The sequence below is a fragment of the Microtus ochrogaster genome, unplaced genomic scaffold (assembly GCF_000317375.1).
Source record: "Microtus ochrogaster isolate Prairie Vole_2 unplaced genomic scaffold, MicOch1.0 UNK109, whole genome shotgun sequence".
NCBI lineage: Eukaryota > Metazoa > Chordata > Mammalia > Rodentia > Cricetidae > Microtus > Microtus ochrogaster.
In genome coordinates this window covers 869,107-883,595 of record NW_004949207.1, presented here as the reverse complement: position 1 = coordinate 883,595, position 14,489 = coordinate 869,107, and the positions used below count along the sequence as shown (strand labels likewise).

The 14,489-nt window shown below is 37.4% G+C and overlaps 1 protein-coding gene across 2 annotated transcripts; it reads right to left on the bottom strand.

Moving 5' to 3' along the window:
• Nucleotides 1-4,232: 4,232 nt before the first annotated feature.
• LOC101989839 (olfactory receptor 7A17-like) lies at nucleotides 4,233-7,832 on the bottom strand. Of its 2 annotated transcripts, XM_013355269.1 has the most exons (2): nucleotides 6,933-7,832; nucleotides 4,233-4,274 (listed from the first exon to the last, which is right to left on the bottom strand). In XM_013355269.1, exons 1-2 carry the CDS (start codon nucleotides 7,830-7,832, stop codon nucleotides 4,233-4,235), a joined length of 942 nt encoding a protein of 313 aa, XP_013210723.1. The 2 variants fall into 2 exon arrangements, with proteins under 2 accessions (XP_013210723.1, XP_005371520.1); XM_005371463.1 differs by lacking the exon at nucleotides 4,233-4,274 and having other exon boundaries at nucleotides 6,912-7,832.
• Nucleotides 7,833-14,489: the final 6,657 nt, after the last annotated feature.

The following is a 14,489-nucleotide window of genomic DNA, read 5'->3' as shown; positions in this document are numbered from 1 at the left end:
CACTGGGTTTTTGTCCTACTGCACGTACTGGCTTTGTGGGAGCCTAGGCAGTTTGGATGCTCACCTTACTAGACCTGGATGGAGGTGGGTGGTCCTTGGACTTCCCACAGGGCAGGGAGCCCTGATTGCTCTTTGAACTGACGAGAGAGGGGGACTTGATTGGGGGAGGGGGAGGGAAATAGGAGGAGGTGGCGGGGATGAGGCAGAAATCTTTAATAAATAAATAAATTTTAAAAAATTTTAAAAAATGGTTTGATAAAAGAACCAAGAATGAGACACTTTTAGAAATGATACAGTCTTTATGAACTAATAATGAACAGCTAGCTGACAGGATTTATACCATAGAAAATCAAAAGATAGCTAAAAAATTAATATCATTGAAAAGGATAATATTGATTGGACAGGTAAATTTAATCCATGTCAAAGGGTGATGAAAAATTATCTGAAAGAATTCACTGTTGAATTTGACAATCAAAATCTGTTATGAAATTATGATAAGTTAGCATATATAGTATTTCTCCAAGAAGGTACTCTGTACACCTAAATAATATCCAAAGATGAGAAGTTATCATTAGTGGAAAAATTTCGTACTTTTGCATCATTTGTGCAAAATGAGGACCAGAGTTTATATGAATAATTGAAATCATTAGAAATATTCAGAGGTCAAGAGAGTCAAGCTTTACAAAAGACAGAGGTAAAAAGATTTGTAAGATTTGAGGAAATTATCAGAACTGATGAGCAAGGGGTAGAGGTACAAGGACAAGATTTATCATCGCCAGTACATGTCAGAGTCAGAGATGACTTACCAAGGGTTTTAGTGACTTACCCCGTAATCACCTCTGATGAGCCATACAGTTCTAAATACCCAAAAGAGAATTTAGAGAATGTAAATAGAAAACTATAGGTATGAATGATCTAAAAGAAATTAAGCAAGCTGCAGTATCTTATGGTTTGTATTCATCATTTGTTAGGAAAATGGTGAAAACATGGGCTTTGAGCAAAAAAAAAAAACTAGCCCATATGAATGGATTAAATTAGTTTCAGCAGTCCTGGAAGATAGTCCACAACTACTGTAGAAATGCCATGAATAAGATGAAGCAAAAATTTTAGAACAATTGGGGAAAGTAAAAGGATTTGAGACTTCTCAAGATCAAATTCTTAGCAAGGGCACTTATGCTGATCCACAGGATCAAGCTCTTTATAATGAACACATCTTGTCCCTATGCCACACAGAAGCCTTAAATGCTTAGGACAGGATTAAAGAACTAAGAAAAAGAATTGAATCATATACTAGGGTTAAGCAAGGTCAAAGAGAACCTTTTAGTGACTTATTACAAAGATTAATTATAACTTGACAAATAGGAGTAACAGACTCAAAAGCTAGATGAGCACTTATTGAATCTCTGGCTTTTAAAAATGCCAACTTAGCATACAAAAAGATACTTGGGACTTTTTTTTCTTTTTTTTTATTGAGAAAAGGAAAAAAAACAAGTTTCCACCTCCTCCCAGCCTCCGATTTCCCTCCCCCTCCTCCCACCCTTCCCCCCCTCCTCCCAACCCTTCTCCCCCTCCCCCCACTCCTCTCCCCCTCCCTCTCCAGTTCAATGGGCAGTCAGGGTTCCCTGCCCTGTGGTAAGTCCTAGGTCCTCCCCCCTCCGTCTATATTTAGGAAGGTGAACATCCAAACTGGCTAGGCTCCCGCAAAGCCAGCACATTAAGTAGGATCAAAACCCCGTGCCATTGTTCTTAGCTTCTCATCAGTCCTCATTGTTTGCCATGTTCAGAGAGACCAGATATATCCCATGCTTTTTCCGTCACAGTCCAGCTGGCCTTGGTGAGCTCCCAATAGATCAGCTCCACTGTCTCAATGGGTGGGTGCACCTCTCGTGGTCCCGACTTCGTTGCTGAGGATAAAGAACCTGAAATGACCCTACCCTATAGCAATACTGACGAATATCTTGCATATCATCATAGAACCTTCATCTGGGGATGGATGGCGTTAGAGACATAGACCCACACTGGAGCACTGGACTGAGCTCTCAAGGTCCCAATGAGGAGCAGAAGGAGGGAGAACATGAGATACTTGGGACTTTAAAGGTTAGATCAGCACCTATGGATAAGTGGATCCTGTATACAAGGAATGTTGAGACATTTGATTATAATACTGAGGCTTGGGTAGGTGAAGAAATCTTCAAAGATATGAGGAGATATCAGAATGTCAAATGTTTTAATTGTGGCAGAATAGGACATCTGAGAAGGGATGGTAGACAAGGTATACCTAGAAACAATTTCTCTTCTGGGAAATACAAAAATAAAAGGTCTCAAACTTCTAGACATGTAGAAAATGTGGCAAAAGCCAATATCAGACCAGTGAATGGATATCAGCAAAAGACAAACAAGGCAACCCAACAGCACTGAGAAACTATTTGGGAGTGCTCCTTGCAGGCTCTGAGGCCAAACATGTTCCAGTCATTCCCAGTCACCATGGAAGACATGTCTTACCAGTAAAATTAAAAAAAAAAAAGTCAGTGCTTGCTTTAAAAAAACATACTGCTCTGCATGATGGATTAAACATGAAAGATGAATCAAAAATTCAAATAGAAATAAAGCCATATTTTAGCAAACTTCTATAAATGAACAAAGACCAAAACTGAGTGCATATAAATAACATTGTAATTGAGGGCTTACTAGACATTGGTGTGGATATGACTATCATTACTTCAGAATTTTGGCATCCAAATTGGCCTCTTCAAGAGGCAGATGTTCAATTCCTAGGAATTGGAACCCTATTTCAAGTAAAACAAAGCAAGAGATGGGTTGAATGCATAGGGCTAAAAGTACAGAGAGGAAGGGTAAAACCATATGTGGCTAATATCACAGTGAATTTAGGGGGTCATGACCTGCTGTAGCAATGGAATACCCAGATAAACATTCCTGTAGTCCCAGAAACAGAATATTTTAAGGTACCATAAAAAAAAAAGCCACCAGCCGTTTAGGCTGTACAAGAACACAAAATAACTAGCAAACCTTCAAAGGTACCAATGGCCCAACTTTTAAAATGGTTAACTGAGGAACCAATATGGACTAAACAATGGCCTTTAGCAGAAGAAAAACTGCAGGCTTTAGAAAAGTTGGTACAGGAACAACTAGATGCTACCATATGAAGAATAAACCAGCCCTTGGAATTCTCATGTATTTGTTCTTAAAAAGAAATCTGTAAAATGGAGAATGGTGACAGATCTAAGAGCTTTCAACCAGGTAATTCAACCTAAGGGCCCTCTACAACCTGGAATTCCTTTGCCTTCACAATTACCTAAAGGATGGCCTCTTACAGTTATTGATTTAAAAGATTGTTCTTCACTGTACCTATACAAGAAAATAACAGGAAAATTTGCCTTCACAGTGCATAGTCATAACAATTTTCAACCTACTAGAAGATATCAATGGACTATTCTCCCACATGGAATTCTCAATAGCCCCATCCTCTGTTTGTTTGTACAGATCAGCAATTGGAAATAATATGTAAATAATTTCCTAAATCTATAACTTACCATTACATGGATAACATTTTGCTATCTGATTCAAATGTACTTTAGAAAGGATGTTTGAAGAAGTAAAGAAAGTTTTGCTTAAATGGGGATTATAAATTGGTCCTGAAAAAATACGAAGAGGAGATTCTGTCAATTACCTATATTATAAAATATGTTTACAGAAAATTAGAACACAAAATCAGAATTAAATTACAGATTCTTAATGACTTTCACAGATTTATAGGCGAGATTTCCAGTCTAGAGCCCACTGTTGGGATACCACCTGAACTAATAATTTATTTAAATGAAGTCTTAGATTGTGACAAAAACTTAAATAGTCCTGGGAATTAACAGATGAAGCTGAGAAAGAATTAACTGTGATTGGAGAGAAATTTCAGGAGGCACATGTCGATCAGGTGGATCCAAATCTTAATTGTATTCTAGTCATATTGCCTTCCAGGGTTTCCCCTGCAGGAATTTTAGGGCAGAGGGAAGATAGTATCATAGAATGGATCTTTTTACCACATAAGCCAAGTAAAAAACTAAAAATTTATGTTTTTAGTTACTGCTGAGTTTGGTGGGAAAGGTAGAGCTTCCTGTGTGTTTGTGGACTGAACTCATATCAAATACGGTCCCTGGCTGCTACTGCAGCTTCATCTGAGGCTTCTGCAAGATGCTGAACTGCTGTAGCACTTATGGGATTCACATACTTACATCTTGAGGTATAGTGCCTATAATTTTTATCTGGCAGTTTCATAACTTCAGCTTGTAGATTAAAGTCTTTGGCTCATTTTGAGTTAACTTTTATACAGGGGAGAAACAGATTTAATTTCATTCTTCCATGGGTAGATATCATACTATGCCAGCACCATTTGTTGAGTAGACATTTTGTATCATCCCTCTTTTTAAAAGATTATTTCTTTGTGCATTTTATATAATACATGTTGATCATATTCACCCTGTAACCAAACTTCTCCTATAATCACAATCCCAGTTCTGTCCACCCAACTTGATGTTCTGTTAAAAAACATATCAAATTCAATTTGTGCTATGCATATACTCATGGATATATGGCTATACACTGAATGATGTTACCCACCAGGATAACAACATCAACATTAAGGTAATCTCTCTCTCTCTCTTTCTCTCCTCAGTCAAGGGTGATACTTCATTCTGACTGCATCTGTATGCTGGGATTCTCTTGGATTGAGTTTGTGCAAGAATAACTTCTCATTGAACCCATATAGTAGAGCATCCTTCAACATTCATTGTAGAAAATTGGACTCTTTGAAGTAGATGGCAATGAACCAAAAATCTTCAACTGGTCAACGTGCAGAGATTAAGAGGCTGATGAATTTTTATCTCTAAATGGATCATAAATATCATATGCCCCTACCCAAAACCCAGATATCATCTTGGAAGAGTGACCATTAAAACCATAAAATCCAGAGGCTGCTTGTGAGTATAAGGGAATGATTTTTGCTGAACAATATAGGCAGTCATACTTATAAACCCATAGTAGTTGTGATGGTAGTACATCTATATTACCAGTGTATATTTCAAATACTCTTGCCAGATCCATGTGGGATCATTGCTCAGTCCTCCATTTTGCTTATATTAGTTTATATTAGTTACTTTTCTACAATAATCAGCATGACCAAGGCAATACAGAGAAAGGTTTTATTTGCCTTATAGTTCCAGATTATTTAAGAGTCCATGGAGGCAGCAAGTAGGCACGATAGCAGGAACACAAACAGTTTACTCACATGCTGAACTATAACCAGGGAGCAGAAAGAGCAAATTGGGAATCACACAAGGTTTTTAAACCTCAAAGCCTGCAGCAAATGATATACTTCTGCTAGCAAGGCCATATATCCTCAGCCTTCCCAAACACCATCATCAAATGAGAATGAAATGTTCAAATGTCAGAGCCTATTGGAGACATTCTCATTTAGACCACCGCACTGTTTATTGGTCTACATGTATATTTAATGCCAATATAATGCTGTCTCATTCACCATGGATTTCTAGTATAGATTGATGTTTCTATTGGGTTACATTTAGCAGTGTCCATATACTAACAATAGCTTTGTCTATGTGACTCTGTGTTTCCATGCGGAATTGAACATTTTCTATCTCTGTAAAGTATGGTACTTTCCAAAGTACTGGAATTGTGATGAGAATTGCATTAGAATTTTTGCAATATTCACAAGGTTAATTCTGCTCATCCTAGATCATGGGAGGTTATCTCTATTTTCTTTCTTCCATATCTTAATGTTTTGGTTCTAGATGTCTTTCTATACTTTGGTTATGAGTATTCCTATAGAATTTATTTTTGTACCTATTATGAAAGTAATACTTCCCCCAGTTTGTGGCTCAACTAAGTTCTTTATTGGTATACACAGAAGTTACTTAAGTTTCCTTTAACTTTTTTTTATCCTATCCCTTACCTGAATATATTTATGAGATGATAAGTTTTCGATAGTATCTAGGATTCTACTAAGTATAGAGCCATGTCATCTGCAAAGTAAATAATATGATGTCTTCATTTCCCTTTTCACCTCTATTAATTCTTTTATCATTGTTATAGCAAAGACTACAAACATTGTAATGGGTAAGATTATGGTACACACAGGACAGTGAGTTGAAATAGAAATGGGATTTTAAAAGAATAAAATTTGGATGCTCACCTTCCTAGACCTGGATGAAAGGGGGAAGACCTTGGACTTCTCACAGGGCAAGAAACCCTGACTGCTCTTAGGACTGGAGAGGGAGGGGAGGGGGAAATGGGAGAAAAATGGGAGGAGAGGAGGAGGTGGAAATTTTTAATAAATAAATAATAAAAAAGAATAAAATATAATTTCAAACTGTAACTTACTAATACATATTATAAGAAAGGACAATTAGCTCATCATACACCATGACATGAAGGATACATATTTTAAAAGCTAAAGTTTCTGATTTTCCTTCACCATAAATTAATATACAGAGATTTGTGTGTCAAGTCTGCTTTCTTAACAGTAATAAAATTTATTTCTATTTTAAGGAAGAGAAAATTTGTTGTATGAGTTGTTTAAAAATAAATTATGCTTAAACATATGGCTTCAGATGATTGAAAATTTTGAAGTATTTCCTGACAAAATACAGAAAATGACAAAATGGGGATTGTTGGATATGTCAGCGATAATGAAGTATAAATATATAATATAAAGGATTACAAATTGAATAGTGAAGCTAAACCCAGAGAAAAAAGAGCTTCTAAGAATACAGTATAAGAAGCATATTTTACTTCTACAATCAGATTAATGCATCTCAGATATGACCTTGTAGAACTGAATCCTGCCATCATGGGGATATTTTAGGTCAAAGATGATTTTGTTTCTATCTCAATAACTTTTTCACAGCATCTTTTATGTCTTTATTCCTCAGACAATAGACAAAGGGATTCAACATAGGGGTGACCACACTGTATAAAACTGAGGCTCTTGCAGTTGTCTGTGTGTTTTCTGTTACAACAGAACTCAGATAAATACTTATTCCTGTACAATAAAATAAGGAGACAACGGAGAGATGGGATGCACACGTGGAAAAGGCTTTGTACTTCCCTTGAGCTGATGAGATGGCACCTATGCAGGAAAGAATCTTGTAGTAAGAGCAGAGGATGGCGATGAGGGATCCAGCTGCCAACACCATAGGTAAAAGATACATGATGAGAACATTAACAAAATTTTCTGAACAGGTGAGTTGTAACACCTGATTCATCTCACAGAAAAAGTGATTGATTTTCAATTCTGTACAGAAGGATAACTGCAACACCATGAAGCCTTGTGATGAGATATGCAAGATATTTGCTATCCAGAACACCAGCACCATCAACACACAGAGCCTGGGATTCATGATGACTGTGTAATGCAAGGGGTGACAAATGGCCACATATCGGTCATAAGCCATTATGGTAAGCAGAGAAATGTCCAGTACTGAAAAGAATAAAAAGGAAAGCATTTGGGTGATGCAGTCTCTATATATTATGAACTTACAATGTGACTGGAGGTTCATTAGCATCTTTGGTACAGTGGTGGAGGTGAAACATATGTCCACAAATGACAAGTTGGAGAGAAAGAAGTACATGGGTGTGTGCAGGTGAGAATCTGAGATCGTGATCAGTATGATGAGCAGGTTCCCAAGCACTGTGACCAGGTACATGGCCAGGAACAATCCAAAGAGGACAGGCTGCAAACTTGGGTCCTCTGAAATTCCCAGGAGAAGAAATTGTGAAATTTGTGTTTCATTCATTGACCCCATGTGGTTTATGTTACTAAAAATTAAAACCCAAACAAACAAAAAAACAAAGGAAAATTTAATGAGATTGTGTAACCATATAGAAACACTATTATTCTACAGCCAAGCCCATACTCCTGGATTTTTTGCATGAGTTTAATTTTGCATCGTCTCCCTTAGTTTCTGGATCATGTAACTTCTTTGGGGAATAAGGCCTGAGAATAGCAGGAACAGCTCTCCTTGTTTGCAAAGCCCTGTAGACTCTAACCCATATGGCAAAGCCTGTGGACCCTTTGCTGTATAATTCTGGGCATGACCCCAGGAGCGTATTGCTACGTTCTTGCCTTGCTTCTGTTATAAAAAAAAATGTTGCTGGCTACCTTTAGTCTTACTTTCTCAGCATGTATAACACAGCTATTGCAAAAGAAAAATTACCCCCGATTGCTCTCCTCTGAGTCAGATAGAAGGAATGTTGTTAAAAAATATACAGCAGACCTGATTCAGCTTCTAAAGCCTTTGATATTTCATATGTGACCATGAATTCAGGATTTTTAAAGAACAAAATGCTGACTTTCCAATAAACCCTGTAACTAGTCTCAAAGAGTCAGAGTAGCTCATAAAGTTTAATATTACATATATGTGTAATTGTTCTGGGAAGAATTATTATTTTAACCACAGGAGTATTGGAGGAATGCTAAAAAATAGATGATATCAGGAGTTAATGGAAACAGTTTAGAGACGTGGGATGAAGTAGAATCACAGAAACTCACACTTCTCTCATTTCTAATAACTGTGCTTCTACCATAAGAAGTTATCAGAGATGAATATAAGGGCAAGAGATAAACTATTAAGAGTGAATTTCCAGGTTACGTTGCCTATATGACAAATGGAAAAAGTTGGCATAGTCCCAGAGAAAATGGAATAGTACAGAAAGTATAATGCATCGATCCAGCTTCGACCAGTAAGTTGATTGTTATCACAAGCCCACAAGACTACACAGCAAACGTACAGCTTTGTTTTCTTCTTTTTCCCAATAAAGAAGCAGATGTGAGAACTCAGATCTTACCAGATGTAAATATTAATGAGTAGAGACAAAACTGTCCCTCATCTTGCATGATACTGTAACTGCAAATACTGCCAGCCGGGCACACTGTTCTACCTGAAGGTGTATCTAGTTAAAAACTTTCTTTGTGGCTTGCAACATGGCCTATGCTTCTAACATTAGGACTATAGATAAATAGGTAATGGTTAAGGGTAGGACAGTTGGGGAGTAGAGGGTAAAAGAAGCAAAGGAATAAACTGGTAACTATTGTAACCATTGTTAGAAACTTAAGAAAACAAATCTGATTGTAAAACTGTTGAAGAAAACCAATGCTATTGTATAAATAAAAATTGCCCAGGTTATCCAGGGCCACTTGTTTGAACAACAGAGTGGTCACAGTTTCTTCCCTGAGCCAACTTCACACATCTGTCCCAGGTCATCAAAACCATCTGAAGCAAGGCTCCCAGCACCCTAGCCTTCTCCAATGTGGAAATCTTCACTGCCTCTCAGCCTTACTCAAAAGCTATGCATTAAAACATTTAAACATTAATCCTTGTGATGAATGAGGTTTTTTTCACCTTAACACAAACCTTGACATTTTTGGAAAGAGAGAATCTTAATTTAAAAAATACCTGCATAAGATTCAACTGTGCAAGCTTGTGGCACATTCTCCTGATTGAAGACTGATGTGAGTGTGCTAACCCAATGGCCAGGAGGTTCTTGGATGAGAAAACAGGCTCTGCCTTGGCAATTGGAGACCAAAAGAGGAAGGTGAATCCAATACTTTTTCCATCTCTCTAACGAACATATCTACCTTTAGGTTTACAGAAGGTCCTTAAACAAAGAAGGTAAGAAGACCAGGACCAAGACAACCAAGATTCAGTGTCCTGTTATTCCACAAGCCCTGCAACACTGTTTGTGTTGTATTTCTCTGAAGAAACAAAACACCAAGAAAAACAAGGAAGAGACTGCAGATTGTATCAAGCTTTGGGCAAACAAAATAAAGAAGGCAAAAAGCCTGGAGTTGGATAGGTAGAGAGGACATGAGCATATGGGATGGGAAAAATAGGAACAAAATATATTGTATAAAATTTTTAAAAGAAATTTAAAATTTAGAGTCTTTAGAAGTAACAAATTATCAGAACTTGTGGCAGGGGAAAATGATGAGAAACAAAGTACCTTTGATGCTGCTGAGACACGAAGGTACCAGTAGTGACTCAGATCACTAGTTTCATTTGCATCTTAATGTGGCTGAAAAGGGGTTTTATCAGTTGAAATTACCTTTGTGCTATTTACGTGTGACACAATTTTCATGTGTTCTTGCCTCTATAATATGTGTCTATATGTCTCATTTTGGAATATGTTGAACAACCCTTGTCCTATAAAATCTATTCAGGCCACCACAGCCATATAGACCGCACATGCACACAACACAAATACACACACACACACACACACACACACACACACACTTCCTGAAAACAAGTCACAAAACATGGTCTTGTGACCTCATGTAATTCTTGGTCTCTTATTAATATCATGGTCTTCTTGCCCCAGTCACACTATGGACATTTTTTCTGTCTTATTCTAAAACTTTCCATTTTGAAGTCTTTGCAAAATCCATTAAGCATATTCCACTTCTGACTTTTGTTTCCTCCAACATGCTAAAACCTTCCAACAACATGTTCTCTGAAATCCTGTACTCACCAGAAAACTTCTTCTTCACACTTAATTTAATTCTTCCCATAGCTGATCCCTGCTGCCACCACATTAAACACTCCTTACATTCAGATGCAAGATGGGTGGAAGCAGACCTCACCTGCTTGGCTCACAGTCTCACTTTCACAGTGGTAGGGAACATGTGTGAATACAGAGCAGCAAAAGTCAAAAAGAAAACTAAGATTTGTGGTACACAAAGAATTCCGGGGGCAATAGACAAAGTGAAAGCGTTCCAGACAATTGTACTTTAAGGACTTGGATTCATATCAAGAATTAAATAAAAATAAAGTACCAATAACTGAGCGCGCTGTATCCATTGACCTCCCTACCAACCCATTCACCTCTCCATCCATCCATCCATCCATCCATTCATCTGCACATCCCATCCATTCCTTAGCAGTACCCTACTCTAAAACACTCAATGACCAATAATCCTCTAATATTTTGACCCACTGAAGCTGTTTTGTTGTTGGGAGGTTTTCAAATGTTGGAGGGAACCAAAGGTAGAACTAGACTATGTGTGTTGGCTTTTCCAAAGATTTTATAAAAGAAAATTTTAGAATAAAACCTGAAAAATATTCATACTGTGAGTGGAGCAAGAAACAACTCCAAAATCAAAAATTCTACTGACATGCTTATTAGTAGGAAATAGTTAAAGGATAGTAATAAGTAACTTAGAGCAGAACTGAAACTAAAAATATAAGTAATGTTCTACCTTCCTCCTCTTATTCATCATATGTAAGGTGGAATTTCTCCTGTCCACCTAATGAACTGCAAGAACTCTTGACCTATGCCCTGCTTGCGAGAAATTCCCTCAGGCCCGTCAATTCCTGTTTTAATTGGCCCCCATTGCTACCACTTCACAGTCAACAATAATCTTAGATTACTGACTTGAAAGTTTACTTCTTTTCCTAGCACGTCATTACATGAATTGATGATTTCCTTGAAGAATCAAGAAAACATGCACAGCCACCACTGAGCCATCCCTCAGATCAGCTTGGCTAGACTGACTCTCAGATGACTGTAAGCAAATGCTTTTGTCTTCTGTCCCGCACGATCTTTGCTGTGGTGTCTTTGAGACCCACCTGGATGAGTTGTCTAATCAGAAGCTGTGTAGAAGAACGATTTGTCCCAATGAAGGCTAGCAAAGGAGACTGAAACTGTGTAACAGAAGTCAAGGAGTCGATCATAAGACTCTGAAATATTGAGGACATTAAAGGAAATAACCATGCCATGTGTAAACCAAAACTGTAAAAAAAACAAGGGGCAGTAGCAGGGGCAGTATTTACAACTATGCATGTCTGCTTGTTAAGTACATTTCCCTCTTATTATTTCACCATTCAGCCAATCATTTCCCCATGGGATGTGACTCTTCATGGAAACCAATTTCTTTCCTGCTGATTCCCTTTTCCCTGAGATACCTGGTTGTTGTCAGGAGAATCATTTGTTGATTGTGTTTATGAGAGAGCTACTGATAAATTCATGCTTTAATATTCAACTTTTCTACTAGACACTAATCTATGATCCCTTGATATAAAATCATAAAATATATAATACATGACTTCAAACTACATTTTCCAAAATTATTAGTAATATCAAGCACTTAACCAAATTAGCATTTCTGTTTACTTTTTTACTTAGAAATATTTGATAACTTAAATATTTAATATGTATAATTAACATGTAGTATAATATTAAATTTTATTATATAATTAAGTATAATGGTTTATTTTTAGTTTCACATACACATATATATGCATGCGTATGTGTATAAATAATACACACCTATATATTTATTATTTTCCCTCTCTTATTTCACCTCCTACTGTAATCTTTCTTCCCAGCAATTCTACCTCCTGCTTTCATGTCTTTTTGCTGGTATTTTCCCTCTGTGTTTAATTAGGGCCACTTGCATGAATTTGTTTCTATATTTGTACTCATCTGCTACAAGAGGAAGCTTCTCTGATGATGACTAAGTAAGATATTCATGTGTGACTACACCAGAATGCCATTACTTTTCATATTATTGCTATGGTTTTTTGTGGGAGCAAGGTGGGCTGTCTGAGTGTTTGTTTTCCAACAGTAGTATTTGGTTTTATCCTAGGTCTCTGAGCTATATAGTCTCAGGTTCTTGGTTAACCAAATAGTATTGGGTCCATGTTCCATCTCATGGAGTGGGCCTTAAATCGTGTCAGATGCTGATCAGCTACTGCCCCAGCCTTTGTGCTGCTATAGCACTAACATATCTTGAAGGTTGAACACTATTGTAGGACAAAGGATTTGTGACTGGGTTATTGCATGTTTCACTTTTAGTAAAATGCAGAGTATCCCCCTATACCAGACTCTACCATGTAGGGATGAAGAATCTATATATGCACCAGCTCAACATCTCTCTGTTCAATAAATTCTGTTGGTATTGTCTTCAGCAATAGGACCTAGTCATTAGTTTCTGCAGCACAACATATAGACTTGAGAAAAGTGTGGGTTGTTTGGGGTCCCCATGAGACCCCTTTGACCAACATCTCAATTAAATGCAATATATCCTGTACTAGATGACCAATTTGTGACAAGAGTTAGGGTTTTCTCTCTCTCTCTCTCTCTCTCTCTCTCTCTCTCTCTCTCTCTCTCTCTCTCTCTCTCTCATTATTTGGCAACTTTATTTACATCACTTTCATATATGGTATATATTTTAGGAAGCTCTTACTGCATTAGGCTTCCATACTAACCCTCTAAAGTTCCTTATTTTAGCTGTCTCTTCCCATATTTCCTCCCTTGTTCCCCTCTTTCCTTCTCCTGGTCCTCACACACTATTCATCCCATTATCCACCCATAACTATCTTTTCTATTCTCTTTCCTAAGAAGAACTGTGTATCTATCTATCTATATCTATATCTATATCTATATCTATATCTATATCTATATCTATCTATCTATCTATCTATCTATCTATATATTTGTACCCACTTGTACTTACTCTCTACCTAGCATCTGTGGTTCTGTTGTAGCTTATCTATTGTTGATTTAATAGCTAATATCCACATGTAACCAAACATATTTGTTTTTATGAGTGTATTACCACACTTAGAAGATTTTCTTCTAGTGAATTTTAATTTTTAGCAATCAAGTACAAATTCATAGTCAAAATGTACCACATTTTCTTCATCAATTCCTCTATTGAGAGAAATTCAGCTTGTTTTCAATTTTGGATATTATGAATAGAGCAACAATGAACATGGTTGGACAAATATTTTTGTTGTAGCATGAAGTGTTCTTTGGGTATATACCCAAGAGATGTGTAGTTGGGTCTTGAGTTTGATTGAGTCCTGACATCTGGACGAACTGTCACACTGATTTCTAAAATGGCTATCCATGTTTACACTCCCACAACAAAGGATGACTCCATATCCTCACAAGCAAGAATCTCAGCTATTTTGTTGATCATTTTTTTAATTTATTTATTTATTAAAGATTTCCGTCTCTTCCCCGCCACCACCTCCCATTTCACTCCCCCTCCCCCAAGAAAGTCCCCCTCCCTCCTCAGCCCCAAGAGCACTTAGGGTTCCCTGACTTGTGGGAAGTCCAAGGAACCCCCACCTCCATCCAGGTCTAGTAAGTTGAGCATCCAAACTGCCTAGGCTCCTATAAAGCCAGTACGTGCCTTGGTGAGTTCCCAATAGAACATCCTCATTGTCTCAGTATGTGGGTTCACCCCTTGAGGTCCTTAGTTACTTGCTCATGCTCTTTCTCCTTCTGCTCCTGATTTGGACCTTGAGAGTTATGTCTGGTGCTCCAATGTGGGTCTCTGTCTCTGTCTCCTTTCATTGCCTGATGAAGGTTATTATTCAGGAGGATGCCTATATGTTTTTCTTTGGGTTCTCCTTATTTAGCTTCTCTAGGATCACTAATTATAGGCTCAATGT

Coding starts and splice junctions, on each gene's coding strand:
- LOC101989839 (XM_013355269.1), bottom strand. CDS start 7,832: ATGGGGTCAATGAATGAAACACAAATTTCACAATTTCTTCTCCTGGGA. Junction 4,275..6,932: donor ATAAAGACATAAAAGATGCT/GTGAAAAAGTTA, acceptor TGAAACTGCCAG/ATAAAAATTATAGGCACTAT.